Source organism: Heterodontus francisci, chromosome 23, assembly GCF_036365525.1.
Source record: "Heterodontus francisci isolate sHetFra1 chromosome 23, sHetFra1.hap1, whole genome shotgun sequence".
NCBI classification, from domain to species: Eukaryota; Metazoa; Chordata; class Chondrichthyes; order Heterodontiformes; family Heterodontidae; genus Heterodontus; species Heterodontus francisci.
The window spans coordinates 2,946,220-2,973,742 of record NC_090393.1 but is presented as its reverse complement, the minus strand read 5'-3'; the positions used below and the strand labels follow the sequence as shown (position 1 = coordinate 2,973,742).

The window sequence follows — 27,523 nt, the reverse complement described above, 5'->3', positions numbered from 1 at the left end:
ATGAAGTGCCTTGAGACATTTATTTACATAGCACCTTCAATGGGGAAGGCGGTGGCGTAGTGGTATTGTCACTGGACTAGTAACCCAGAGACCCAGGGTATTGCTCTGGGGACATGGGTTCAAATCCCACCACAGTAGAAGGTGGAATTTGAATTCAATTAATAAATCTGGAATTAAAAAGCTAGTTCTAATGATGGCCATGAAACCATTGTTGATTGTTGTAAAAACCCATCTGGTTCACTAATGTCCTTTAGGGAAGGAAATCTGCTGTCCTTACCTGGTCTGGCCTACATGTGACCCCAGATCCACAGCAATGTGGATGACTCTTAAAATGGCCACTCAGTTCAAGGGCAATTAGGGATGAGCAATAAATGCTGGCCTACATGTGAGTCCAGACCCACAGCAATGTGGTTGACTCTTACATGCCCTCTGAAATGGCCTAGCAAGCCACTCAGTTGTATCTAACCGCTACGAAGTCAACCCCAAATGGACTGCTGCGGTTCAAGAAGGCCAGCACCTTCTCAACGGCAATTAGGGATGGGCAATAAATGCTGGCCTAGCCAGCAACGCCCAAATCCCATGAATGAATTTTTTTTAAAATGTTGTGGTGAATCAGTTAGGTTCTTACAATAATCCAGAGTTTTGTGGTCACTTCTACTGGCACCAGTCTTATTTCCAGATTTAAAAATATAAATAAACTAAATTCAAATTCTCAAACTGCCCTGGTGGGATTTGAACTCGTTCTCTGGATTATTAGGCTAGTAACATATCCACTGCCACTGTACCCAGTGTAATGGCCCCATTTCATGCTTAAAAGAGGTTGTCGAATCTTTCAATTAAACAAATTGTAATCACTCACTCAGTTAAGTAATTGGTAAATCAGAAACAGTGCAGCATTCAATTAAAAATAAGAAAGCACAGATAGTGTTGATCTGTCATATACCACGTTTTAGGCGTTCCATTGCACTTTTACTACCAGCGTACGTTGGTCTAATGTCCTTCCCCAGTTCTTCGATTATAGCAAGCAGCTCCGCATATTTACTCTGTGGCACCTGACTGCTGCTCATTCCCTAACAGAGAAGAAAGAGTTACAAGCCAGGAAATACACAATTAACCCTGAACATTCAGGGTAGTAAGTAGCAGTGACAATAAATAGAACACAACAAAATGCATTTAAGGTCATAGAATTATACAGTACACAAGGTGATTATTTGGTCCATCATGCCTATATTGGCTCTTTGAAAGAGCTAAAGAGCAATCCACTTCATTCCATTACCCCTCTCTATCCCGGTAACTCTGCAAAGATATAGCGTCTTTAACGTTGCAAAACACCCCAAGGCACTCAACACATGCAGTTTCCAAAATAACTACTCCAGCAGTGCCTGTTATAATTTGTAGAGAACTTTTATTCTAAAGTAAATCATTTAGATTCAGTTCTTAACAGCAATTTTATTTCTGGGGGGAGGTGACTCCCAGGAAAAAAAAAGTCTGAAGTCCAGCATGGACTTGATGGGCTGAATGCCCTCCTCCTGTGCTATAAAGGACTCTATGACTAAGAAACACTGTTCCTGAACATGCCAGTGTAGCCGAAGTACCTTTTGGTTCTAGTGTATGGCCTACTACCAATTAATTGTGTCTGATGATCATCTCGGCCTATTTAAAAATATATTTTCATGTTTGGTGGGGGGGGCGGGAGTTGATAGTAGGGGGTTTAATGGCATGATGTGAAACGGCTGGGCAACAGATTTATGGGTTCAAGTACAGAAATAACTAAACGCTAGTGGACAGGTACAAAGAAATAGGAAGAAGAACATAAGAAATGGGGGCAGTAGACCATATGGGCCGTCAAGCCTGCTCACCATTCAGTACAATAATGGCTGATCTTCTGCCTTAATTCCACTTTCCTACCCACTCCCCAATTCCCTGAGACCAAAAGTCTGTCTATCTGAGCCTTGAATATATTCAATGATGGAGCATCCACAATCCCCTGGGGTAGAGAATTCCAAAGGTTCACAACCCTTTACGAAGTTTCTCATCTCAGTCCTAAATGATCAACCCCTTATCCCGAGACTGTGCCCGTGTTCTAGATTTCCCAGCCAGGGGAAACAACCTCTCAGTGTCTATCCTGTCAAGCCCCTTCAGAATCTTGTATGTTTTGATGAGATCACCTCTCATTCTTCTAAACACCAGACAGCACTGTTTAGAACGCTGTACTTAGTAACATGATGTTTTAAAAAAAAACTGTCATTTTTAAAAGTTTAAGATGGAGTCTGGAAAGTCAGGTGATCTCACATCCACTCTGCGAAAAGACAAGATAGAAATTTTTGTTACCAGGACAACAGAGAATGCAGATCAAAAGAACAAAAAGAGACTGCAGGATTAAGACCTGAAGAACAATGGGTTTGCCCTCCCAGACTTTCGGGTCATAAACAAAGAGTCAGTGATTCTGAAGATGCAAATGTACCAAGCAGCTGTTCACATCTGTGAAACCAGACTTCTGGACTTTGCAAATTGGAACAGGGCAATAAGCTATTGACGTTTGAGTCCAGATAAATTTAACGGACTTTCTGAAGGTAGAGAGGCTGTAAGGAGGGAACTCAGCGGTTGCAGCCTCAGAGCAAGTGATAAGGAAGACAACGAGTCGTAGCAGCCTCGAGAGGGAACATCTGCTCTCGGAAGCCTGAGACAGCAAAAGGCTGTGAAGATTTGAACCCGTTTTGGAATTTAAAGCCCAGCAGGATCATAATGAATCGGCTCATTCAAGGACATCCAGGTCGTAAGTGCTCGGAGGAGAGTGAAGAGGATATTGATTTTGAAAAGGTCTGGAAGATCCAACCCATTGCTACTAGGAGGAGTTTGCAATTTTTAACAGTAAAGGATTTCGCTATTAAAAAGGGCTGTGTAACGTAAAAATGTGGTGTGAGGTTTTCAAGTATTTCAATAAGTAAAGAATATACCTTTCTTTGTAAGTAGCTGATACCCCAAATTACAAAGTACTGTTTAGTTAATGGGGATTTCTTTTAGGTTAGTTGTTATAATAAAAATCTTAAAACTTGAAATCTTGTTGTGTAATTCTTTAAATTGGTCTGGGGGTTCATATCTCGTATTTTTTACATTAACGGTCTCACTAAGGTTGGAACAGTACTCAGACTCTCATCATGGAACAACCCTCTCATCCCAGGAATCAATCTAGTGAACCTTCACTGTACCGCCAAGGCAAGTACATCCTTCCTTAAATATGGAGACCAAAACTGCACATAGTACTCCAGGTGTGGCCTAACCAAAGCCCTGTACAACTGCAGCAAGATTTCTGTAGTCCTGTACTCCAATCTCCTTGCAATAAAGGCCAACATGCCATTGCCTAATTTGCTTGCTGTACCTGCATGCTGACTTTGTGTTCCTTGTACAAATACACCCAAGTCTCTTTGAACATCAACATTTATACGTTTCATGCCTTTTAAAAAATATTCTGCTTTTCTATTCTTACGATCAAAGTGAATAACCTCACACTTCTCCACATTATACTCCATCTGCCACCTTGTTGCCCACTCACTTAACCTGTCTATATCTCTTCGCAGCCTCCTTATGTCCTCCCCATAGCTTACATTTCCACCTACCTTTGTATCGTCAGCAAACTTAGATACATTACTCTCGGTCTCTTTGTCTAAGTCACTAATATAGATTGTAAATAGCTGAGGCCCCAGTACTGATCCTTTTGGTACTCCACTAGTTACAGCCTGTCAACCTGAAAATGCTCCGTTTATCCCTACTTTCTGCTTCCTGTGTTAACCAATCCACTATCTGAGCTAATATACTACCCCCAACTTGAGTATTAGCCTTTTGTGTGGCATCTTGTCAAATGCCTTTTGGAAATCCAAGTATACTACATCTACTGGTTCCCTTTTATCTTTTTTCTAATTCATTCATGGGATGTGGGTGTTGCTGGCTAGGCCAGCATTTATTGCCCATCCCTAATTGCCCTTGAGGAGGTGGTGGCGGTGAGCTGCCTTCTTGAACCGCTGCAGTCCATGTGACGTAGGTATACCCACAGTGCTGTTAGGAAGGGAGTTCCAGGACTTTGACCCAGCGACAGTGAAGGAACGGCGATATAGTTCCAAGTCAGGATGGTATGTGACATGGAGGGGAAATTGCAGGTGGTGCTGTTCCCATGCATTTGCTGTCCTTGTCCTTCTAGTTGGTAGAGGTCGCGGGTTTGGAAGGTGCTGTCTAAGGAGCCTTGGTGCGTTGCTACAGTGCATCTTATAGATGGTACACACTGCTGCCACTGTGCGTCGGTGGTGGAGGGAGAGAATGTTTGTGGATGGGGTGCCAATCAAGCAAGCTGCTTTGTCCTAGATGGTGTCGAGCTTCTTGAGTGTTGTTGGAGCTGCACCCATCTAGGCAAGTGGAGAGTATTCCATCACACTCCTGACTTGTGCCTTGTAGATGGTGGACAGGCTTTGGGGAGTCAGGAGGTGAGTTACTCGCTGCAGGATTCCTAGCCTCTGACCTGCTCTTGTAGCCACGGTATTTATATGGCTACTCCTACCTGTATCTACCCTACTAGTTACATCCTCAAAAAACTAATAAATTTGTTGAACATGATTTCCCTTTCATAAAACCATGTTGACTTTGTCTGATCAAACTATGATTTTCTAAGTGCATCAAGACTTCCTAAATAATAAATTTTAGCATTTTCCCAATGATTGATGTCAAGCTAACTGGTTTTTAGTTCCCCGATTTCTCTTTCCCTCCTTTCTTGAGTAGAGGTGTTACATTTGCTAACTTCCAATCTGCTGGGACAGTTCTAGAATCTAGGGAATTTTGGAAAATCATAACCAGCGCATTCACTATCTCTGCTGCTACCTCATTTAGAACCCAAGGTTGTAGGCCATCAGGTCCTGGGGACTTGTCAGCTTTTAGTCTCTACCGTTTCTTCAATACATATTCTCTGCTGATATTAATTACCTTAAGTTCCTCACTCTTATTAGCCCCTTGGTTACCCTGTATTTCTGGTATGTAATTTGTGTTTTCTATTGTAATGTTGGTCTTTATCGCAAGGGGGCTGGAATACAAATATAGTAACTTTAACATGGTAAAACATCCCAAGACGCTTCACATGAGCCTGAAACAAAATTTGACAGCGAGCCACGTAAGGAGATAACAATGGGCTGATGACCAAAAACTTGATCAAAGAGGTAGATTTTAAGGAGCATCTTTAAGGAGGAAAGAGAGATAGAGAAGCAGAGGTTTAGGCAGAGGGGGGGGGGAGGGGGGGTGGAATTCCAGTGCTTAGGACCTTGACAGCTGACAGTAAGGATGCCAAGGGCGCAGCGATTCAAATCGGGAATTTTAAAAAAATGTTCTTTCATGGGTTGCGAGTGCCACTGGCAAGGCCAGCATTTGTTGTCCACCCCTAACTACTCTTAAGAAGGGCAACTGCCCTTGGGAATGCAAAAGAGGTCAGAATTGAAGGAGGGAAAATAGAAGGTTGTAGAGTTGGAGAAGGTTACAGAGATAAGGAGGGATTTAAAAACAAGGACAATAATTTTAAAATTGTGATGTTGCTCAACTGGGAGCCAATGTAGGCCAGCAAACAAGGGGGTGAGGGGTGAATGGGACTTGCTGCAAGTTAGAACATGGGCAGCAGAGCTATAGATGAGCTTCAGTTTGTGAAGGAATATTTTATTCCTCAGGAAGGATATATTGGCATCGGAGGGGTTGCAGCACAAATTCACCAGAACAATACCGAGGCTAAAACGGTTAAATTAGGGAGGACAGGTTGCATAGAATAGGCTTTTATTCCCTCGAGTGATGATCTACTTGAGCTATTTATGTTAAAAGAATTTTTTTAAATTCTTTCATGGGATATGGGCGTCACTGGCAAGGCCAGCATTTGTTGCCCATCCCTAATTGCCCTTGACAACTGAGTGGCTTGCTAGGCCATTTCAGAGAGCAGTTAAGAGTCAACCACATTGCTGTGGGTCTGGACTCACATGTAGGCCAGACCAGGTAAGGATGGCAGATTTCCTTCCCTAAAGGACATTAGTGAACCAGATGGATTTTTATGACAATCGATGATAGTTTCATGGCACCATTACTGAGACTAGCTTTCAATTCTAGATATTTAGTAATGAATTGAATTTAAATTCCACCAGCTTCCATGGTGGGATTTGAACCCATGCCCCCATGGCATTTGCCCAGGCCTCTGGATTACTAGTTCAGTGACATTACCACTATGCCACTATCTCCCCCTGATAAAAAGATTTGATAGGGTTGGTAGAGAGAAACTATTTTCTCTAGTGGGTGAGTCCATAACAAGAGGGTATAACATTAAGATTAGAGCCAGGCCATTCAGGGGCAATGTCATGAAGCATTTCTTCACCCAAAGGGTAGTGGAAATCTGAAATTATATTGAGGCTGAGGGTTAATTGAAAATTTCAAGACTGAGATTGATAAGTTTTTGTTCAGAAGAATAATAAGCCTTAACAGAACCAAGGCAAGTAATCAGTTAAGATACAGATCAGCCATGATCAACTGAATGGCTCCAGGGGCTGAATGGCCTCTTCCTGTTCCTATGTTCTCAAGACGTGGGCAACACCGGCAAGCCTGTCCCTAGTCGTGAAATTAGAATAATTGGCGCTACAGAAAATGACATTGAAAGTTGCCAAACTGTCTGGTGAAACTGGTGATGGGATGTGTAGGATCACATACCACACAGCATAGAGCATGATGGGAAAGTATGTGAAGGAAGAAAACGTGCAGATGCAATGGAGCACAAATAATGGTCAACAGAGAGATCAAGATGAAACCGAACAAGGTCAGCTGATGTAAGGTGCAACCAAGTAGAATTAAATTGAAGAATCAGGGCTAGAATGAGTGTTAGATAATCTTAAAATTAGGTTTAAATAACCATAAAATGAACAATATGAGATGTTAAGTAAATACAACATTATGAACAAAGGTAGAGATAGAAGAGTTCAGTACAAGGTAAGGATTGTAGGGTTCAGCAGCCTTTAGAAGTACAGATAAGAATTATCTCCCCTGTCCAGTTTTGCATTGAAACCAGTTGTGTGACACCTAAGTCAGTATGAGTGACAATTGCAGAAAATTAAACTGTGTATTTCAAGAAAAGGTATAACTATTGTACAAAACCTTTACCTACAAAAACTCCACATTAGGAACAGCCTGGATTGATGCTGCTACTCAGCCCTAGTGTATGTATCACATGTTTCTATCACCCAGGTGTGCTCTCCAAAAAGATCTCTGCCAATTTGCTCTGACTCCAAGGTCACAAGCCTTTAGTCACAGAGTATGGATCACTCGTTGCTAGGCCATTCCAGAAGGCTTTAAGAATAACCCACATAGCATGGACTAGCTTGTGTTACCTGCAAGCTAGAGAGCGTAGGAGCGGCAGGGTCTTAGCAAACCAGTTAGATTCTCACTACAATGCGACATTTTCTTGTGGTTAACAGCCCACAAAACACTTAATTCAATCAATTCAGTATTATTTTGGGATTTGAGCCCATGACCAATTGGTTGCTGCTCCATTAAACTAACCATTGTACCACTGTACCCTATACATGTGATGCAAATATATATTTTACTGTACCTGCAAATAACCCATTGAGGGTGGTCCGTAGTCATTGAACAGTGGCCTAAGTGACTGCACGGAACTCCCCATACTCGTAGAAGGAGATGGAACACTTCCAACTGTTGGAGAAGGATTTGTGTTAATGATGCATCAGTTTGTAAACTCTGAATGTTCACCAATTTTTGTATGAAAGAACATATTATTCTGTAAAAAGTAAAAGCTCTGTACTTCACCTGGTATTTTGTTTAACACATTGCAGCTTCCAAGCACCCAAAGCAGCAAGCTGGCATATCGAGTGAGGGAGGAACCGATGGTTCAGCCGTATACAGCCAAGTGTGAAACCAAACAGTATAGACCAGGTCCTGGGTACAACAAAGTCTGTGCTGCATGAGTTCATATTGACTGCAATAGGCAGCTAGGGAAGCTATAATTTTGGCCTCAGCACCCTGAGAGAGTGGGAGCAGGAAAACAAAAGCAATCAGGGGCATGCCTGTTGTACAGCAACTCCTGCTAGAAGGTTAAGCCTAGGTGGGTGTGTCAGGTGCAGCTGGTATCATACTGGTTTAGGATATTCAAGATTCACTATGCCAGGGACATTCATTGGCCAAGAGTCACAAAGGAACAACTAGCCACTGCCCCTGGATCCGATCCCCTCGCCCAAGCCACTGTCCCTGATCCGACCCCCTCGCCCGAGCCACTGTCCCTGATCCGACCCCCTCGCCCGAGCCACTGCCCCTGATCTGACCCCCTCGCCCGAGCCACTGCCCCTGGTTCCAACCACCGTGCCAGAGCCACTGCCCCTGGATCCAGTCATCTTGCCCGAGCCACTACCCCTGGATTCAGCCCCTGGGCCTCAGCCAGTGCCTTCAGGAGAGATGTGGAGAAAAGTGAATGTCAATTCCATTCCAACACTGAAGGCAGAAGGAGATAAGCACAAACACCAGCTTATTAATGATACTGGCAGCTCGAGGGCACTGGTACTAATCGTTGTATAGACAATCTCAAACACTCCTCACAGGAGGCCACGCAACAGAGACTGTGGCCTCATGGTGCTCCTGTCATATTAAGGTGAATCGTTAATGAAAACCAGCAGTTGTTTGTTTTTAAGAGGGCGCAGTCAAACTGAAATTACTTCCATAGACTTCAGATCATTGACTTCAACCTTTGCTGCACAAACTTTACTCTGAGCAGCTCTAGTATCTGCAGCAGTGTGGGGGATTGAGCAGCAACTCTGTCAATCAGCTCAAGTTTTGCAGCAACCAGAGGGCAGCAAGGATCCAGCTCAGTCTGCATCAGCCCAGCTGGAAAGGCAGTCAGCGCACAAGGTGAGCTGCTCCAGTGAGGATATCCTCATATTTCTCAAAACAGGTATTTCAAGCAAAATCCCAACCTTGTTATAGAATCATACAGTCTAGCAGACCATTCGGCCCATTGTGCTAGTGTCGGCTCTTTGAAAAAGCTATCCAATTAGCTCCACTACCCCTGCTCTTTCCCCAGAGCTCTGAAAATTTTTTCCTTTTCAAATATTCATCCAATTCCCTATGAAAATTACTACCCTTCTAGCTACTACATTCCACAATTCACTGCATCAAACAAATCTCATCTTTCCCCTGACTTTTTTGCCAATTATTTAAATCTGTGTTCTCTGGTTAATGACGTTCCAGCCAGTGGAAGCAGTGTCTCTGTATTTACTTTATTGAAACCCCTCAAAACTTTAAATGTCTCAACTAAATCTCCCTGTGACGACCGAGGTGGGAGGAGTGCACTGTCTTTCTCTAGTTCCACTTCTCCACAGGTCACAACATAGATTTAAATCTTTATCCAGTTACAGATATGGCCAATTATATACTCTATTTTTACTTCAGAATAAAATCCACCAACCAGGATTCTTTAATAAACAACAAAATTATCAATTTATTACAAAACAAGATGTATTCAGTAAATGTGCAAAGCATTAATAGATTGAAATATAAAAGTTCCTTTCTAACGTAGCCCAACACTCACTCACTCTCACACACCGGTTAGAGAAAAATAGAGGTTTTCTCTGCAGAGATCGCTTTACAAAAAAAGACAAAAAAAATACTTTGGCCAAATACTTGTTAATTCTTGAAGGAAAAGGATAAAATATCAATTGCCTCTTTTCTGGCATCCCAAATACGCACAGAAGGCTGTCACTGGGATATTTTTGGAGCAGTTCTCTTCAGGCGACGTCAGGATCGGTCTGGCCAGCTTTCCAGGAGAAATGCAGCATCAGGGGTTTCAGCTATCACACACTGGATTCTCAAGGTTTCTCAGAGAGGTGAAGAAAGGATGAGCTGGGTGCTTCTCAGCAGGCTGCAAACCCAACCGACTCAAAACGATATCCAAACCAAAAACAACTCTTGACCACCATAAATCTTGACATATCACTTCTCTGTAAACAACTCCCATAGTCAGAAGGCACTTGCGGTTTACTTAGCTGAAGAAATGTGACTTCCAGTGAGTGTTTTTAAACAAAGAGCTAAGAGAGGGCATGAAAAATGCTTGGCGGGTAGGATAAAAGAAAACCCCAAGGCCTTTTACGCGTATGTCAGAAATATGAGGATGACTAAGGGGACCGTAGGTCCGGTCAAGGACAATAGCGGGAGACTGTGTGTTGAGCCGGAAGAGATAAGTGAGGTTTTGAATGAGTACTTCTCTTCGGTATTTACGAATGAGAAGGGGTGTATTACTGAAGAGGACGGTGGGAAGCAGACTGGTAAGCTCGAGGAAGTGCTCGTTAGGAGGGAAGATGTGTTGGGGTTTTTGAATAACTTGAAGATAGACAAGTCTCCCGGGCCTGACGGGGTATATCCAAGGATGTTATGGGAAGCAAGGGATGAAATTGCAGAGCCGCTGGCAATGATCTTTTCATCTTCTCTGCTGACGGGGGTGGTACCAGGTGATTGGAGGGTGGCAAATGTTGTGCCCCTGTTCAAGAAAGGGAATAGGAACAACCCTGGGAATTACAGGCCAGTTAGTCTTACTTCGGTGGTAGGCAAGTTGATGGAAAAGGTGCTGAGGGATAGGATTTCTGAGCATCTGGAAAGACACTGCTTGATTCGGGACAGTCAGCACGGTTTTGTGAGGGGTAGGTCTTGCCTCACAAGCCTGATTGAATTCTTTGAGCAGGTGACCAAGCAAGTGGATGAGGGTAAACCAGTGGATGTGGTGTACATGGATTTTAGTAAGGCATTTGATAAGGTCCCCCATGGTAGACTTATGGAGAAAGTCAGGAGGCATGGGATAGTGGGGAATGTGGCCAGTTGGATTAAGAATTGGCTAACTGATAGAAGGCAGAGAGTGGTCTTAGATGGTAAATACTCAGCCTGGAGCCCAGTTACCAGTGGCGTGCCGCAGGGATCAGTTCTGGGTCCTCTCCTGTTTGTGATTTTTATTAACGACTTGGATGAGGAAGTCGAAGGGTGGGTCAGTAAATTTGCAGATGATACAAAGGTTGGTGGAGTTGTGGATACCGAGGAGGGCTATTGTCGTCTGCAAAGGGACTTGGATAGGTTGCAGTGCTGGGCTGAAAAGTGGCAGATGGAGTTTAACCATGAAAAGTGTGAGGTCGTCCATTTTGGAAGGACAAACATGAATGCAAAATACTGGGTTAACGGTAGGGTTCTTGGGCATGTGGAGGAGCAGAGAGACCTTGGGGTCTATGTGCATAGATCATTGAAAGTTGCAACTCAAGTGGATAGGGCTGTGAAGAAGGCATATGGGGTGTTAGCGTTCATTAGCAGAGGGATTGAATTTAAGAGCCGTGAGGTGATGATGCAGCTGTACAGGACCTTGGTAAGGCCTCATTTGGAGTACTGTGTGCAGTTCTGGTCGCCTCATTTTAGGAAGGATGTGGAAGCCTTGGAGAGGGTGCAGAGGAGATTTACCAGGATGTTGCCTGGAATGGAGAATAAGTCTTACGAGGAAAGGCTGAACATTCTAGGCCTCTTCTCATTAGAAAGGAGAAGGATGAGGGGTGACATGATAGAGGTTTATAAGATGATCAGGGGAATAGATAGGGTAGACAGTCAGAAACTTTTTCCCCGGGTGGAGCAAAGCGTTACAAGGGGTCATAAATTTAAGGTGAAGGGTGGGAGATATAAGGGGGATGTCAGGGGAAGGTTCTTTACCCAGAGAGTGGTCGAGGCATGGAATGCCTTGCCCGGGGAAGTTGTTGAGTCAGAAACTTTAGGGACTTTCAAAAGGCTTTTGGATAGGTATATGGATAAAGGAGAATGATGGGGTATAGATTAAATTGTCCTTGACAGAGGACAAAGGATCGGCACAACATTGTGGGCCGAAGGGCCTGTTCTGTGCTGTATGTTCTATGTTCTATGTTCTATAAAGTCCCAAAGTCCTTCCAGTGACCTTTAAAAAAAAGTCCAGCATCTTTGGAATCACTTCAGTCCTCCAAAGGAATCCATTTCCACAATTTAAAAACACAAGTCCTCACAAAAATATTTCAAAAATAGAAGTACTTTCATAACATCCTTTTAAACTTTCTCTGCTCTCAGAACAATGCCAACTTCTCCCGTTTCACCACAGAACTGAAGTTCCTCATCCTTGGTATACCATTCTAGTAAATCTCTTCTGGACCGTCAAAGTCTTGGTATTTGTCCTAAGGTGTGGTGCCCAGAACTGCCACAATACTCCAGCTGGTGTCTAACCAGGGTTTTATAAAGGTTTAGCATAACTTCCTTGCTTCTGCACTCTATGCCTCGAATTTTAAAGCCAAAGATCCCGTATGCCTCAACAGTCTTCTCAACTCGCCATGCCACCTCAAAATATTGTGTCATCCACTTTAAAATTGTACCATTTAGTTTATATTGCCTCTCCTACTTCTTCTTACCAAAATGCATAACTTAACACTTCTGTTATCTCAGCAGATTCCACCTGCCCATGTCCTCCTAAAGTTTGTTCCCCCTCCATGTTTACTACATTTAAGTATTTTGTCATCTACGAACTTTGAGATTGTCACTTCTTCTTCTTCTTCTTTGGCCTCCTTGTCTCGAGAGACAATGGGTAAGCGCCTGGAGGTGGTCAGTGGTTTGTGAAACAGCGCCTGGAGTGGCTATAAAGGCCAATTCTAGAGTGACAGACTCTTCCCCAGGTGCTGCAGATAAAATTGGTTGTCGGGGCTGTTACACAGTTGGCTCTCTCCTTGCGCTTTTGTTTTTTTTTCCTGCCAACTGCTAAGTTTCTTCGACTCGCCACACTTTAGCCCCGCCTTTATTGTTGCCCGCCAGCTCTGGCGATCACTGGCAACTGACTCCCACAACTTGTCATTAATGTCACAGGACTTCATGTCACGTTTGCAGACGTCTTTAAAGCGGCGACAAGGACGGCCGGCGGGTCTGATACCAGTGACGAGCTCGCTGTACAATGTGTCCTTGGGGATCCTGCCATCTTCCATGCGGCTCACATGGCCAAGCCATCTGAGCCGCTGGCTTAGTAGGGTGTATATTCTGGGGATGTTGGCCGCCTCGAGGACTTCTGTGTTGGAGATACGGTCCTGCCACCTGATGCCAAGGATTCTCCGGAGGCAGTGAAGATGGAATGAATTGAGACGTCGCTCTTGGCTGACGTACGTTGTCCAGGCCTCTCTGCCATAGAGCAAGGTACTGAGGACACAGGCTTGACACACTTGGACTTTTGTGTTCTGTGTCAGTGCGCCATTTTCCCACACTCTCTTGGCCAGTCTGGACATAGCAGAGGAAGCCTTTCCCATGCGCTTGTTTAATTCTGCATCGAGAGACAGGTTACTGGTGATAGTTGAGCCTAGGTAGGTGAACTCTTGAACCACTTCCAGAGCATAGTTGCCGATATTTATGGATGGGGCATTTCTGACGTCCTTTCCCATGATGTTCGTTTTCTTGAGGCTGATGGTTAGGCCAAATTCGGTGCAGGCAGCCGCAATCCTGCCAATGAGTCTCTGCAGACACTCTTCAGTGTGAGATGTTAATGCAGCATCGTCAGCAAAGAGGAGTTCCCTGATGAGGACTTTCCGTACTTTGGTCTTCGCTCTTAGACGGGCAAGGTTGAACAGCCTGCCACCTGATCTTGTGTGGAGGAAAATTCCTTCTTCTGAAGACTTGAACGCATGTGAGAGCTGCAGGGAGAAGAAGATCCCAAACAGTGTAGGTGCGAGAACACAGCCCTGTTTCACGAACTCAGGATAGGAAAGGGGTCTGATGAGGTGCCGCTATGCTGAATTGTGCCTTTCATATTGTCAGGAATGAGGTGATGATACTTAGTAGCTTTGGTGGGCATCCAATCTTTTCTAGTAGTCTGAAGAGACCACGTCTGCTGACGAGGTCAAAGGGTTTGGTGATATCAATGAAAGCAACGTAGAGGGGCATCTGTTGTTCACGGCATTTCTCCTGTAGCTGGCGAAGGGAGAACAGCATGTCGATGGTGGATCTCTCTGCTCGAAAGCCACACTGTGCCTCAGGGTAGACATGCTCAGCCAGCTTCTGGAGCCTGTTTAAAGCGACTCGAGCGAAGACTTTCCCCACTATGCTGAGCAGGGAGATTCCACGGTAGTTGTTGCAGTCACCGCGGTCACCCTTGTTCTTATAGAGGGTGATGATATTGGTATCGCACATGTCCTGTGGTACTGCTTCCTCGTCCCAGCACAGGCAAAGCAGTCACTAAGTCCAGGTTATTAATATATATCAAAAAAGCCCTGCTGATCCAGAATGGAATGTAAACTTGGGAGCCTGAACATTTCTTGCTGTATGTGATGGTTCAAGGGAAACAAAAAACATATCTCACAGGTAAAGATGGAGGGCATCACTGTGATTGAGAAGTAGCTCATCTACAGCAAGGGCAGCAGCTTCACAGAACTGCTGAAATGTTGCTGCCACTTCCCCAATACTGAGGAAGCTCATGGCTGCTGTGTGCCAGATCTACCTGATTCTCACAATGGCTGTCCCAACCATCATGAATTAGAAGGGTGGTGGGGGGAGTCGTAAGTGGAGATCAGATGGCAGAGTTTTAATATTAAGTCCCAACTTTTCTTCAACCAGAGGCTGTAAATCCTGATCAGTGTGGCAGTATAAAGGGTGCTTTACTTTTTATCTAACCTGTGCTGTATTTGCCCTGGGAGTGTTTAATGGGGACAGTGTAGAGGGAGCTTTACTCTGTATCTAACCCTTTTTTTTTCTCTTTTCTTTTTTTGTAGAGGGAGCTTTACTCTGTATCTAACCCTTTTTTTTCTCTTTTCTTCTTTTGTAGAGGGAGCTTTACTCTGTATCTAACCCTTTTTTTTTCTCTTCTTTTTTTGTAGTGGGAGCTTTACTCTGTATCTAACCCTTTTTTTTTCTCTTTTCTTTTTTGTAGTGGGAGCTTTACTCTGTATCTAACCCTTTTTTTTTCTCTTTTCTTCTTTTGTAGAGGGAGCTTTACTCTGTATCTAACCCTTTTTTTTTCTCTTTTCTTTTTTTGTAGAGGGAGCTTTACTCTGTATCTAACCAGTCCTGTACCTGCCCTGGGAGTGTTTGATGGGGACAGTGTAGAGGGAGCTTTACTCTGTATCTAACCCTTTTTTTTTCTCTTTTCTTTTTTTGTAGTGGGAGCTTTACTCTGTATCTAACCTTTTTTTTTCTCTTTTCTTCTTTTGTAGAGGGAGCTTTACTCTGTATCTAACCCTTTTTTTTCTCTTTTCTTCTTTTGTAGAGGGAGCTTTACTCTGTATCTAACCCTTTTTTTTTCTCTTTTCTTCTTTTGTAGAGGGAGCTTTACTCTGTATCTAACCCTTTTTTTTTCTCTTTTCTTTTTTTGTAGAGGGAGCTTTACTCTGTATCTAACCAGTCCTGTACCTGCCCTGGGAGTGTTTGATGGGGACAGTGTAGAGGGAGCTTTACACTGTATCTAACCAGTCCTGTACCTGCCCTGGGAGTGTTTGATGGGGACAGTGTAGAGGGAGCTTTACACTGTATCTAAACAGCATTGTACTCATGCGAAATACTCGCACTTTCATCAACAAAGTTTACCAAAAAGGATTTTAAAATTCTAGTCTTATTCCATTACAATAGCTTTTTATTTAAACAGATTAGTAGACACTATATTACACATCACACCATGTAATACACACCCACTTCCTGCACAAGAGGCAAAGACTCAGCAGATGATGACTCTGTCCGGTGACCAGTACCTCCGCCTCTTCCCCATTCCCTCCAGTTTGTTGCTGACATTCAGTGGCGTGACGTTTTCAGAACATTCTAGATGCCTTTACAATTCAGTCAAACATTGCAGTGAAAGTCAGAAGTGTTGAGCAATCAGAAGGATTTAACTGCCACACTAAAAAGGGGAGTAAACCCAGCTCGTTTATTCCAAACAAAGCTTTGACTGTCATTTGGCAGGCAAAACTGTGATTGGAGGAAATGGATTAGATAAATAGATTCTTGCAGCAACTCTCAGTAACACCCGAGCTGGTTTAAGAGAATTAAAAAGATATCCTGAACACGATTACAACATGTGAATGATATCCTACCCCAGAACATTTGCCTTGGCTGTGAAATCTCACATCCCCTCATAGAGTGATACAGCACAGAAACAGGCCCTTCGGTCCATCGTGTCTGTGCCGGCCATCAAGCACCTATCTATTCAAATCCCATTTTCCAGCACTTGGCCCATAGCCTTGTATGCCACGGCGTTTCAAGTGCTCATCTAAATACTTGTTAAATGTTGTGCGGATTCCTGCCTCTACCACCCCTTCAGGCACTTCCAGATTCCAACCACCCTCTGGGTGAAAATTTTTGTGCCTCAAATCCCCTCTAAACCTCCTGCCCCTTAAATCTATGCCCCCTGGTTATTAACCCCTCTGCTAAGGGAAAAAGTTTCTTCCTATCTAACCTATCAATGCCCCTCATAATTTTGTATACCTCAATCAGGTCTCCCCTCAGCCTTCTCTGCTTTAAGAAAAACAACCCTAGCCTATCCAGTCTCTCTTCATAGCTGAAATGCTCCAGCCCAGGCAACATCCTGGTGAATCTCCTCTGCACCCTCTCCATTGCAATCACATCCTTCCTATAGTGTGGTGACCAGAACTGTACACAGTACTCCAGCTGTGGCCTAACTAGCATTTTATACAGCTCCATCATAACCTCCCTGCTCTTATATTCAATGCCTCAGCTAATAATGGCAAGTATCCCATATGCCTTCCTGACCACCTTATCTAACTGTGCTACTGCCTTCAGTGATCTATGGACAAGTACACCAAGGTCCCTCTGACCCTCCGTACTTCCTAGGGTCCTACCATCCATTGTATATTCTCTTGCCTTGTTAGTCCTCCCAAAATGCATCACCTCACACTTCTCAGGATTAAATTCCATTTGCCACTGCTCCGCCCATCTTACTAGCCCATCTATATCGTCCTGTAATCTCAGGCTTTCCTCTTCACTATTTACGACACCACCAATTTTCGTATCATCTGCGAACTTACTGATCTCCTATATTCACGTTTAAATCATGAATGTCACTACAAACAGCAAGTGTCCCAGCACCGATCCCTGTGGTACACCACTGGTCATGGGCTTCCACTCGCAAAAACAACCCTCGACCATCACCCTCTGCCTCCTGCCACTAAGCCAATTTTGGATCCAATTTGCCAAATTGCCCTGGATCCCATGGGCTCTTACCTTCTTAACCAATCTCCCATGCGGGACCTTATCGAAAGCCTTACTGAAGTCCATGTCGACTACATCAACTGCTTTACCCTCATCTACACATCTAGTCACCTCCTCGAAAAATTCCATCAAATTTGTTAGACATGATCTCCCCCTGACAAAGCCTTCTCATCGTCTGGTTGAAATATGTAGCATTTCTTCCAGCTCAGCCATAGGGCCTGGTCTAGTTCAAACCACTACCTTAAACCCTCAGTACCGACTGGACTCACCTGCAGTTAAATCCCAACCCTCCACCAGAGTATCTGTCCACATTTCAAACCACAAGAGGAGGTGCTATTCCTTGAAGCAAACATCAGCAGCCTCCCCCACACAATTTAAAAAAATATATTTAAAACAAATTCTTCATGTCAAGTTTAACGCAAATATAAAAATATTTTGGATCAGTAATTACAGGAATGCCCTCCCCCCATCACCCTCCTCCCTCACCCCCTGCCCCCTTCCTCCTCCTTCCTCTCCCTCCCTCCCTCTCCCCCCTCCTCCTCCTCCCTCCCTCCCTCTCCCCCCTCCTCCTCCTCCCTCCCTCCCTCTCCCCCCTCCTCCTCCTCCCTCCCTCCCTCTCCCCCCTCCTCCTCCTCCCTCCCTCCCTCTCCCCCCTCCCCCTCCTCCTCCTCCCTCCCTCTCCCCCCCTCCTCCTCCTCCCTCCCTCTCCCCCTCCTCCTCCCTCCCTCCCTCTCCCCCCTCCTCCTCCCTCCCTCCCTCTCCCCCCTCCTCCTCCCTCCCTCTCCCCCCCTCCCCCCTCCTCCCTCTCCCCCTCCTCCTCCTCCCTCCCCTCCTCCTCCCTCCTCCTCCCTCTCCCTCCCCCCCCTCCTCCTCCCTCTCCCTCCCCCCCCTCCTCCTCCCTCTCCCTCCCCCCCCTCCTCCTCCCTCCCTCTCCCAACCCTCCTCCTCCCTCCCACCCCCCCTCCTCCTCCCTCCCTCCCTCTCCCAACCCTCCTCCTCCCTCCCACCCCCCCTCCCGCTCCCTCCCTCCCTCTCCCAACCCTCCTCCTCCCTCCCACCCCCCCTCCCTCTCCCAACCCTCCTCCTCCCTCCCACCCACCCTCCCGCTCCCTCCCTCCCTCCCTCTCCCAACCCTCCTCCTCCCTCCCACCCCCCCCTCCCGCTCCCTCCCTCCCTCTCCCAACCCTCCTCCTCCCTCCCACTCCCTCTCCCCCTCCTCCTCCCTCCCTCCCTCTCCCCCTCCTCCTCCTCCCTCCCTCCCTCTCCCCCCTCCTGTTGCTGCTCTGAGATTGTGTGAACTGTTCTGCACCGAAAGCCTGTGCTCAGGAATGAATTATTATTATTTACCGACAGGGCAAAGTCTCCATAAACCGCAGAAAAACCCAACCTGCGCCTGGCAAACAATCTACAGCTCATTAAAACTGGGTCCGGGTCGGATCCCGGAGTGATCCCCGCACCCGGAGCCGCTGATCCCGGTCTGACCCCCGCACCCGGAGTCGCTGATCCCGGAGCGACCCCCGCACCCGGAGCCGTTGATCCCGGAGTGACCCCCACACCCGGAGTCGCTGATCCCGGAGCGACCCCCGCACCCGGAGCCGCTGATCCCGGTCTGACCCCCCGCACCCGGAGCCGCTGATCCCGGAGTGACCCCCGCACCCGGAGCCGCTGATCCCGGAGTGACCCCCACACCCGGAGCCGCTGATCCCGGTCTGACCCCCCGCACCCGGAGCCGCTGATCCCGGAGTGACCCCCGCACCCGGAGCCGCTGATCCCGGAGTGACCCCCACACCCGGAGCCGCTGATCCCGGTCTGACCCCCCGCACCCGGAGCCGCTGATCCCGGTCTGACCCCCGCACCCGGAGTCGCTGATCCCGGAGCGACCCCCGCACCCGGAGCCGTTGATCCCGGAGTGACCCCCACACCCGGAGTCGCTGATCCCGGAGCGACCCCCGCACCCGGAGCCGCTGATCCCGGTCTGACCCCCCGCACCCGGAGCCGCTGATCCCGGAGTGACCCCCGCACCCGGAGCCGCTGATCCCGGAGTGACCCCCGCACCCGGAGCCGCTGATCCCGGAGTGACCCCCGCACCCGGAGCCGCTGATCCCGGAGTGACCCCCACACCCGGAGCCGCTGATCCCGGAGTGACCCCCGCACCCGGAGCCGCTGATCCCGGAGTGACCCCCGCACCCGGAGCCGCTGATCCCGGAGTGACCCCCACACCCGGAGCCGCTGATCCCGGAGTGACCCCCGCACCCGGAGCCGCTGATCCCGGAGTGACCCCCACACCCGGAGCCGCTGATCCCGGAGTGACCCCCGCACCCGGAGCCGCTGATCCCGGAGTGACCCCCGCACCCGGAGCCGCGCAGTGAGAAAAAATATTGAAGATTTAATTTAAAAAAGATCGTTTATTCGGTAATATTTCACCGAAAGATAATTCGCATCGATTAAAACCAGACTGGGTTTACACCGGGGGGGAAGAGACCGGACTCCCCATTCCCGGAGGCCTTACCCTGGCTCATGGACAGACCGGGCCCCGCGCTCGGTTTGCTGGCCATCCCCGAGGACCCGCGGCTCCCGACGATGAATATGGCGCCAAAAAACCGGCAGGGCCGGGATCCGGGAACTGACCCCTGACCCCTGACCCTGACCCCATTCATTGGCCCCGCCTCGGGCTGACTCCGCCCCCTCACTGACTCCGCCCTCCAATTGCTGGTTCTGAAGAAGGGTCACTGACCAGAAACGTTAACTTTCTTTCTCTCTCCCACAGATTTCCAGCATTCCTTGTTTTTATTTCATATTTCCAGCATCTGCAGTATTTTGCTTTTATTTTAATGCTGGAAATACTCAGCTCTGGCAGCAGCTATGGAGCAGGAAATAGAGTTAACGTTTCAGATCTGTGACCTTTCATCAGAATTGCTTTTAGCAGGCGCTATTTATTCTGCAAAATTACAAGAACATTAGAAAATCTGGAGTGAAAATTAGTCCAGTTCTATCCAGAATCCATGTCTTATTATTCATTCATGATACATGCCAGCACTAAGACCACTGATTTCCAATTCAGTAACATTTTTTTTATTCCTTCATGGAATGTAGGCATCGTGGGCAAGGCCAGCATTTGCTGCCCATCCCTAATTGCCCATGAAGTGGGTGGCTCGTTAGGTCATTTCAAAGGGCATTGCCATGGGTCTGGACTCACATGTTGGCCAGACCACATAAGGACTGCAAATTTTCTTCCCTAAAGGACATTATTGAACCAGATGGTTCACCACCATTACTGAACCACCTGAAGAGCTGTAACCTGCAAGGCTACGGTCCAGCTACTGGAAGGTGGGATTAGATTGGGTGGCTAGTTATTTTCCGCTGGCGCAGCCACAATGAGCTGAATGGCCTCTTTCTGTGCTGTAACTTTTCTATGGTCCTATGGGTTTTTACAACAATCCATGATAGTTTCATGGCACCCATTGCTGAGACCCACTTTCAATTCCAGACTTTATTAATTAATTAAATTTCAATTGCACCAACTTCCATGGTGGGATTTGAACCCGTCTCCCCACAGCATTAGCCTGAGCCTCTGAATTACAAATCCTAGTTACTAGTAAGTGACATTACAACAATGGCAAAAATGCTGAAAGTACTCCCTCCCCCACCAGGATGGTTTGAGGGCTCTCCACCTCTTCCTTGAACAGAGGTCCAACCAGTCCCCATCCACCACCACCCTCCTCTGCCTGACTGAACTTGTTCTCACATTAAATAACATCTCCTTCAACTCCACTCACTTCCTTCAAGTAAAAGGTGTTGCTATGGGTACCTGCATGGGTCCTAGTTATGGCTGTATTTTTGTGGGATATGTCGAACATTCCTTGTTCCAGTCCTACTCAGGTCTCCTCCCCCAACTCTTTTTCCAGTACATTGATAATTGTGTCGATGCATTTCCTGCTCCCGCCCCGAACTGGAAGACATCAGCAACTTTGCTTCCAATTTCCTTCTCTCACCTTTACATGGTCCATCTCCAACACTACCCTTCCCTTCCTCAACTTCTCTGTCCCATCTCTGGGGATAGGCTGTCTACTAATATTCATCATAAGCCCACCGAATGCCACAGCTACCTCGACTACACTTCTTCACATCATGCCTCCTGTAAGGACTCCATTCCATTCTCCCAGTTTCTCCGTCTCCGACGCATCTGTTCTGATGATGCAACCTTCCACAACAGCGCATCTGATATGTCTTCCTTTTTCCTCAACCGAGGATTCCCCCCTACTGTGGTTGACTGGACCCTCGACTGTGTCTGGCCCATTTCTGATCAGCATCTCTGCTCTCACCCCTTCCCCTCCCTCCCAGAACCGTGACAGGGTTCCCCTTGGCCTTACTTTCCACCCCAACAGTCTCCACATGCAAAATATCAACGTCTGCCATTTCCGCCACATCCGGCGTGATGCCATTACCAAACGCATCTTCCCCTCCCCCCAGCATTCCGAAGGGATTGTTCCCTTCGTGACACCCTGGTCAACTCCTCCATTACCCTCGACACCTCTTCCCCTTCCTATGGCACCTTCCCATGCAATCGCACGAGGTGTAATACCTGTCCTTTTACCTCCTCTCTCCTCACTATCCAAGGCCCCAAACACTCCTTTCAATTTAGTATACTGTATTCGCTGCTCACAATGCGGGCTTCTCTACATTGGGGAGACCAAACGCAGATTGGGCGACCGCTTTGCAGAACACCGTCGCTCAGTCATTTGCTATTTCAACACACACCCTTGTTCTCATGCCCACATCTCTGTCCTGGACTTGCTGCAGTGTTCCAGTGAACATCAACACAAGCTTGAGGAACAGCATCTCATTTACCAACTAGGCAAGCTACAGGCTACCAGACTGAACCTTGAGTTCAATAATTTCAGAGCATAACTACCCCCCGCCCCCATTTTTATTTTAGTTTTATTTTATTTTTGTTTGTTTCATCATTCATTTTTTTACCACGTGCCTGCCCACTGTTTTTTTCATGTTTGTGCTTTTGGCCAAAGCTGTTCATTACGCTGTCATTTAATACCCTCTCTGCACTAACTCTTTGTCTTTCAACACAACATTAACACACCCTTTGCCTTTGCTCCATGACCTTCTGATCAGTTATTCCCTGTGACCCTGTCCTATCAATACCTTTCCTTTTGTTATCTTTTGCCCCACCCCTGCTTTACTTGCTTAAAACCTATTACATTTTTCACCTTTGCCAGTTCTGATGAAGGGTCACTGACCTGAAACGTTAACTCTGCTTCTCTCTCTCCACAGATGCTGCCAGACCTGCTGAGTATTTCCAGCGTTTCTTGTTTTTATTGCAGATTTCCAGCATCTGCAGTATTTTGCTTTTGTTATATTACCACAATGGCAACTTCTCCCCACACATTACCTGTCACCACCACTGCCTCAGCTTATCTGCTGCTGAAATCTTCATCCATGTTTTTGTTACCTCTAGATTCGAAGATTCCAACACATTCCTGGCCAGCCTCCCATTTTCTACACTTTGTAACCTTGAGGTCATCCAAAACTCTGGTGCTTGGAGGAGACCAGGGCCTCAGCAGCTGAAGGCGCAGCCACCAATGGGAGTGTGATTAACATTGGGAATGCTCAAGAGGCCGAATTAAAGGAGTGCTGAGATCCTGTAGCGTTGTGGACAATGTTCCTTCGAAGTTGGCCACACACTTAAAAAAAAAAGACGACAGGTTGGTTTTGGAGCTGGAGGAGATTACAGAGATGGAGTGATTTGAAAATAAAAGATGAGAATTTTAAAATCACTGTGTTGCTTAAGTGCAAGCCAGTGTAGACCAGCGAGCACACGGGTGATGAGTGAATGGGACTAGATGCAAGTTTTATGACCTCGTCCAGAGCTTATGAATTGTGTTGTTACCCCTCAAGTCCTGTGCCCACTGTCCAAGGGAAATAACGTGACTATTTAACAGGTACCTTAAACTATATGTGCAGAGTGAGAGGCCATTGCTTCACAACACAGAAGCTGTTGAGGGCAGCTGACCCAAGGTCACTCAGACCATGAGTGTTAAGAAAGACTCGCCTTCAACATTGTGCCTAACATCTCTCAAACATCCGAGTGTGTTACATATAATAAATTGCTTTGGCAATCTCCACACTGGGTTGGACTGAAGTTTAACAAGGTGAATGAATAGATAACCAGTTTTTTAGTGGTTTACATCAAGGGAGCATCATTTCCCAGGACACCAGAATTTTAAACGGTACCAAGGTTCTGTAGTATCTATCCACACTGACAAACAGCTTTGCGTTCATCTCTCAACCAAAAAACAACACCTCAAACAGTGCAGCGCACCGTCACTATTGCGCTGAAGTGTCAGCCTCGATTTTGTGCTCAAATCTCCAGACTGGGACTTGAACCCACATCCAACTGACTCAGTTGAGTGTGAACACTGAACCAGGGCTGAGGGAGCGTTTGGATTGGGGGCTAAAGGCACAGTTGAAGAGGTTGTTGAAAGCAGGGAGGGACGTGGCGAGGCGGAGGGAACCAGGAAGAGTCAGGAATGTAATAGCTGCAGGAGAAATCACGAATGATTGATACTGTGATGAAGCCAAGGATAGAATCAGAGTACAGGAACAGAGGGCGTGTTGCGAATGCATGGCCAGAATCATTCATGTTAAGATGGATTTGAAAGAAAGAAAACTAGATGAGTGGGTGGATTGGATCCAAAATAACAAACTTAAAAATAAAATTCAGTGCTGGTGAATTCAAAATCAGGTGACAAATTTCGAGTAATTACTCATTTCTAACAGATATTTACACAGTCTTAAAACTTGTATTTTTCAGAATCTTTGGAACCAGAACCAGTCCAAAAACAGATGCTGGAAGTCTGTTCTGTTGTATGATCTCCTCTGTGGTGAATTTATAACGTACCAATTGTTATTGACTCAGTTACAGGCAGGTTTCCTTCCTAAATCCTCACCCCATTTCTCATCAACTGGAGGACAGGATCACGCAGGTTCGGATTGTCATCGGACCAGTTTTCATCTCACCCTTCCAGAACACCAACCTGCTTCCATTACAACATTCAGCCATTTTTTAGATGTATAAATGTCCAGACCTCAGCCACTCCAACTCACTCAAAATGTTAACAGATCTGCTCTCCCCATACATGCTGCCAGCATTTTCTGTTTTTCTTTCATACTTCCAGCCTCTGCAGTTTATAAGCAAAAAATGTTTTAAATTTACGTTAACAAGAATGCTTTGGTGTGAAGTAGACACGAGTTTGACAAGCTGTGGTAAAAGTCACTTGCAACAGAAGAGCCTGAACAGGCAGGTACCATCTCTTATACCAATGTATGCAGTTCTACTGAAGTTTAGTATGGGAACGAGGGGCAGGCACATGTTAAACACCAACACCCTGCCCAAATTTAGAACAAGTCAAACCCAATAGTGTTCCGAGATGATTTATGGTTAATTCGGGAAATACAGTGTACATGGACTATCAAAGTACCACACAGGACACTATGGAAAAAAATCAGGGCTATAGAATTGGGGAGAGGTAGCAAAGAGGAAATAATAGTTGAGAGCAGTTTCTCAGTGAGAAGTGGCCCACTGTATCTCACAGGGTTCTGTTCCTTATGTACACCAATGATTTGGATGTAGGTTTACGGAAGAGCGGTGCCCAAACTTGAGACAATACAAAAATATAGTTAATTCTGAAGATCAAAGGAAGCTGCAAAGGATACGTTGGAATGGGTAAAACAAAAACAGCAGCTGAAATTCAATGCAAGAAGTAGGTGATATATTTTGGCTAAAAAAACTACTCGCTGAATATGGAAGGTTGGGTGATGTGGAAAAATAGTGGATTATATATAGGAACAGGAAGCCTTCAGCCTTGTTGAGCCTGTTCCACCAATCAAATTATGGCTGATCTACACCTCGTGTGAATAGCCATAAAACATGCCAATAGAAAAGTTGCAATGCAGAATTTATATGAAAGCTGAACGACACCACAGGAGGACTTCACTATAAAGAAGGATGTTGAAGCAATAGAGAGGGTACAGCAGATTCATTTAAAATGCTGCCTGGTATGAGGAAATAATTGAAAATTAAAAGGGTTTCTGTTAGCAGTAATTATGGAGTAATTTGATAGAGATGTTTAAAGTTTGAAGGTGACAATTAAAAAAAAGCTGTTTTCAATGATTGAAGGTCACAGATACAGTTTGTGAGGCTATGGAGTGCACTTACCAGAGATAGTGATTGAAGCAAAGATCACAGCAACATAGGTTATATATGTTGTTTAAGGCAAAGGGATCAAGGATTTTTTTTAAAAAATTCTTTCATGAGATATGGGCATCGCTGGCAAGCCCATCCCCAATTGTCTTGACAACGGAGCGGCTTGCTAGGCCACTTCAGAGGACAGTTAAGATACAACCACATTGCTGAGGGTCTGGAGTCACATGTAGGCCAGACCAGGTAATGACAGTAGATTTCCTTCCCTAAAAGGACATTAGTGAACCAAATGGGTTTTACATCAATGATAGTTTCATTGAACTAATTTCAGATTTTTAATTAATTGAATTTAAATTCCACCAGATTTGAACCCATGTCCCCAGGGCATTAGGCCAGGCCTCTAGATTACCAGTTCAGTGACTTTACCACTATGCCATCTCCCCCATAGGATTGATACTGGTCACATGGAAAGTGAACACCAACATTGACTGGTTGAGCTGAATGGCCTGTTTCTGTGATGTAATTCCTGTAATACTATACAACATCCAGATTCCCAGCCGGACTCTTCTGTCCCAGTCTGATGGCTTTTGAGTTAGGTATGCCCTCATCTTTGGGATCTGAGAACAGCACTGTTGTCTGCACCGAAGATGATAATCACTATAGGATGCTCAGATCAGGACACAAGGGATGCATTTATTGTAGCTGTTCTAGGATATTTCTGGCACCAATTAATGTCTCTACACAGCTTGGTTGAGGATTTAAAAAAAACATGCTGATGCATAAATTGGAGAGGCAGAGAGGACTGGAGGGTAAATAAATGAGTTTTTGTCAAGACTTGATCTGTAAATGTCAACTGATCTATTTTCAGGTACAATTTAATAGATTGCAATAGGTTAAGGTGCTTTTACATTCCAGCTAAAATTGCCCGCCACTTAAGATGCTGAGATTCCAGATTTAAAACATGTACACAAACCAACACAATGACTCATCAGAAATTGGGATTTAAAAATACACATTGCATTGAACGTCTCAGATTGCAAAGCCCATTTGCCCCAACTGCACATCAACCCTCTCATAAAAGGTCACCCACCTGAAACAGTAACTCTTTTTCTCTTGCCAGACACTGCCAGCATTTTGTTCCTACCTCAATCTTAGCTGCCAGTAACCCCAAAGTTTCCTTCCTAGGGTCAATGTTCAACTGCCAGTTTACATTGCAGAACGGGTCACAGAATTGCCCTCCCACACATAAGTTGACGTGTCAATTTCTAGAGAGTTAATCAAACAAGGTGCTCAAAATTTAGGTGGAGGAACCCTTTAGGTTAAGACATTACCTACTAAATGTGTGGTCTTCCTTCTTTGAATCTAGCTCAACCTCCACATACTAGTCAACAAATAGTGGAGGGAGGAAAAGAGAATAAGACATCGCTCCCAAGAATTTGATACAATGTAGAAACTTTGCTAGCATCAACCCTGTTGTATGTATTTAAGGTTTTATTTTGGAAGCACACTAGTTATCTTGAAAGAGATAACAGTTGAGGCCAACATGAACTGAAACAGAAATAGGAAGCTCCAAACGTGGGCACATTTCCAAACCTACCAAGACTAAATGTCCTTGATTCGGTCAAATATAATAGCAAGGATCTGCAAACAAAATACTTCTTTTTAACATGGATCTGTGGAATTGTGGGTGGTACTGTGAGATGTTCTATTTAATTGCCAAATAAAGACAGACCTACTAGCGGAGAATAAAGCTTAAGAATTTCAAGCTAAATAAGAGCCAATATTATAAAACCCTTTTATAAAAAAAGTGGACAGGTCCATCGATTCAATGGTTCAAACAAACACAAATTGATGCAAAAGATGTAAATTCCATAGGCAAATGTTCCCTCAACATTTCTTCCTTCCCTCCCCTAATTGGAATACTAGATTCGGCATGGACGCGGTGGGCCGAAGGGCCTGTTTCTATGCTGTACGACTATGAACAAGGAAAATTTCCATACAATTTCAATCCTTACCACAGCAATATTAGCAAAACTGTAAAGTGTAATTGCTCACGTTGAATAT

The 27,523-nt window shown here is 45.6% G+C and overlaps 1 protein-coding gene and 1 long non-coding RNA gene across 4 annotated transcripts in view; one reads left to right on the top strand and one right to left on the bottom strand.

Moving 5' to 3' along the window:
* LOC137382530 (cyclin-dependent kinase 2-associated protein 1) overlaps window positions 1–19,889 on the bottom strand; it is a 21,729-nt gene extending 1,840 nt beyond the window's left edge. The window contains exons 1-4 of one of the 3 annotated variants that reach the window (XM_068054530.1): window positions 19,754–19,844; window positions 7,828–8,040; window positions 7,613–7,713; window positions 944–1,070 (exon numbers count right to left, since the gene is read on the bottom strand). In XM_068054530.1, coding sequence (XP_067910631.1) covers window positions 944–1,070; window positions 7,613–7,684 — 199 coding nt within the window. In that variant the 5' untranslated portion in view covers window positions 7,685–7,713; window positions 7,828–8,040; window positions 19,754–19,844. Of the gene's footprint in view, window positions 1–943; window positions 1,071–7,612; window positions 7,714–7,827; window positions 8,041–15,710; window positions 15,846–19,753 lie in introns of all 3 variants that reach the window. The other 2 variants (XM_068054528.1, XM_068054529.1) reach the window with 2 other exon arrangements.
* LOC137382532 (uncharacterized) lies at window positions 18,532–27,523 on the top strand. The gene is made up of 3 exons (XR_010977214.1): window positions 18,532–19,656; window positions 22,715–22,961; window positions 24,071–27,523. It is a non-coding gene; the product is annotated as an uncharacterized lncRNA (long non-coding RNA).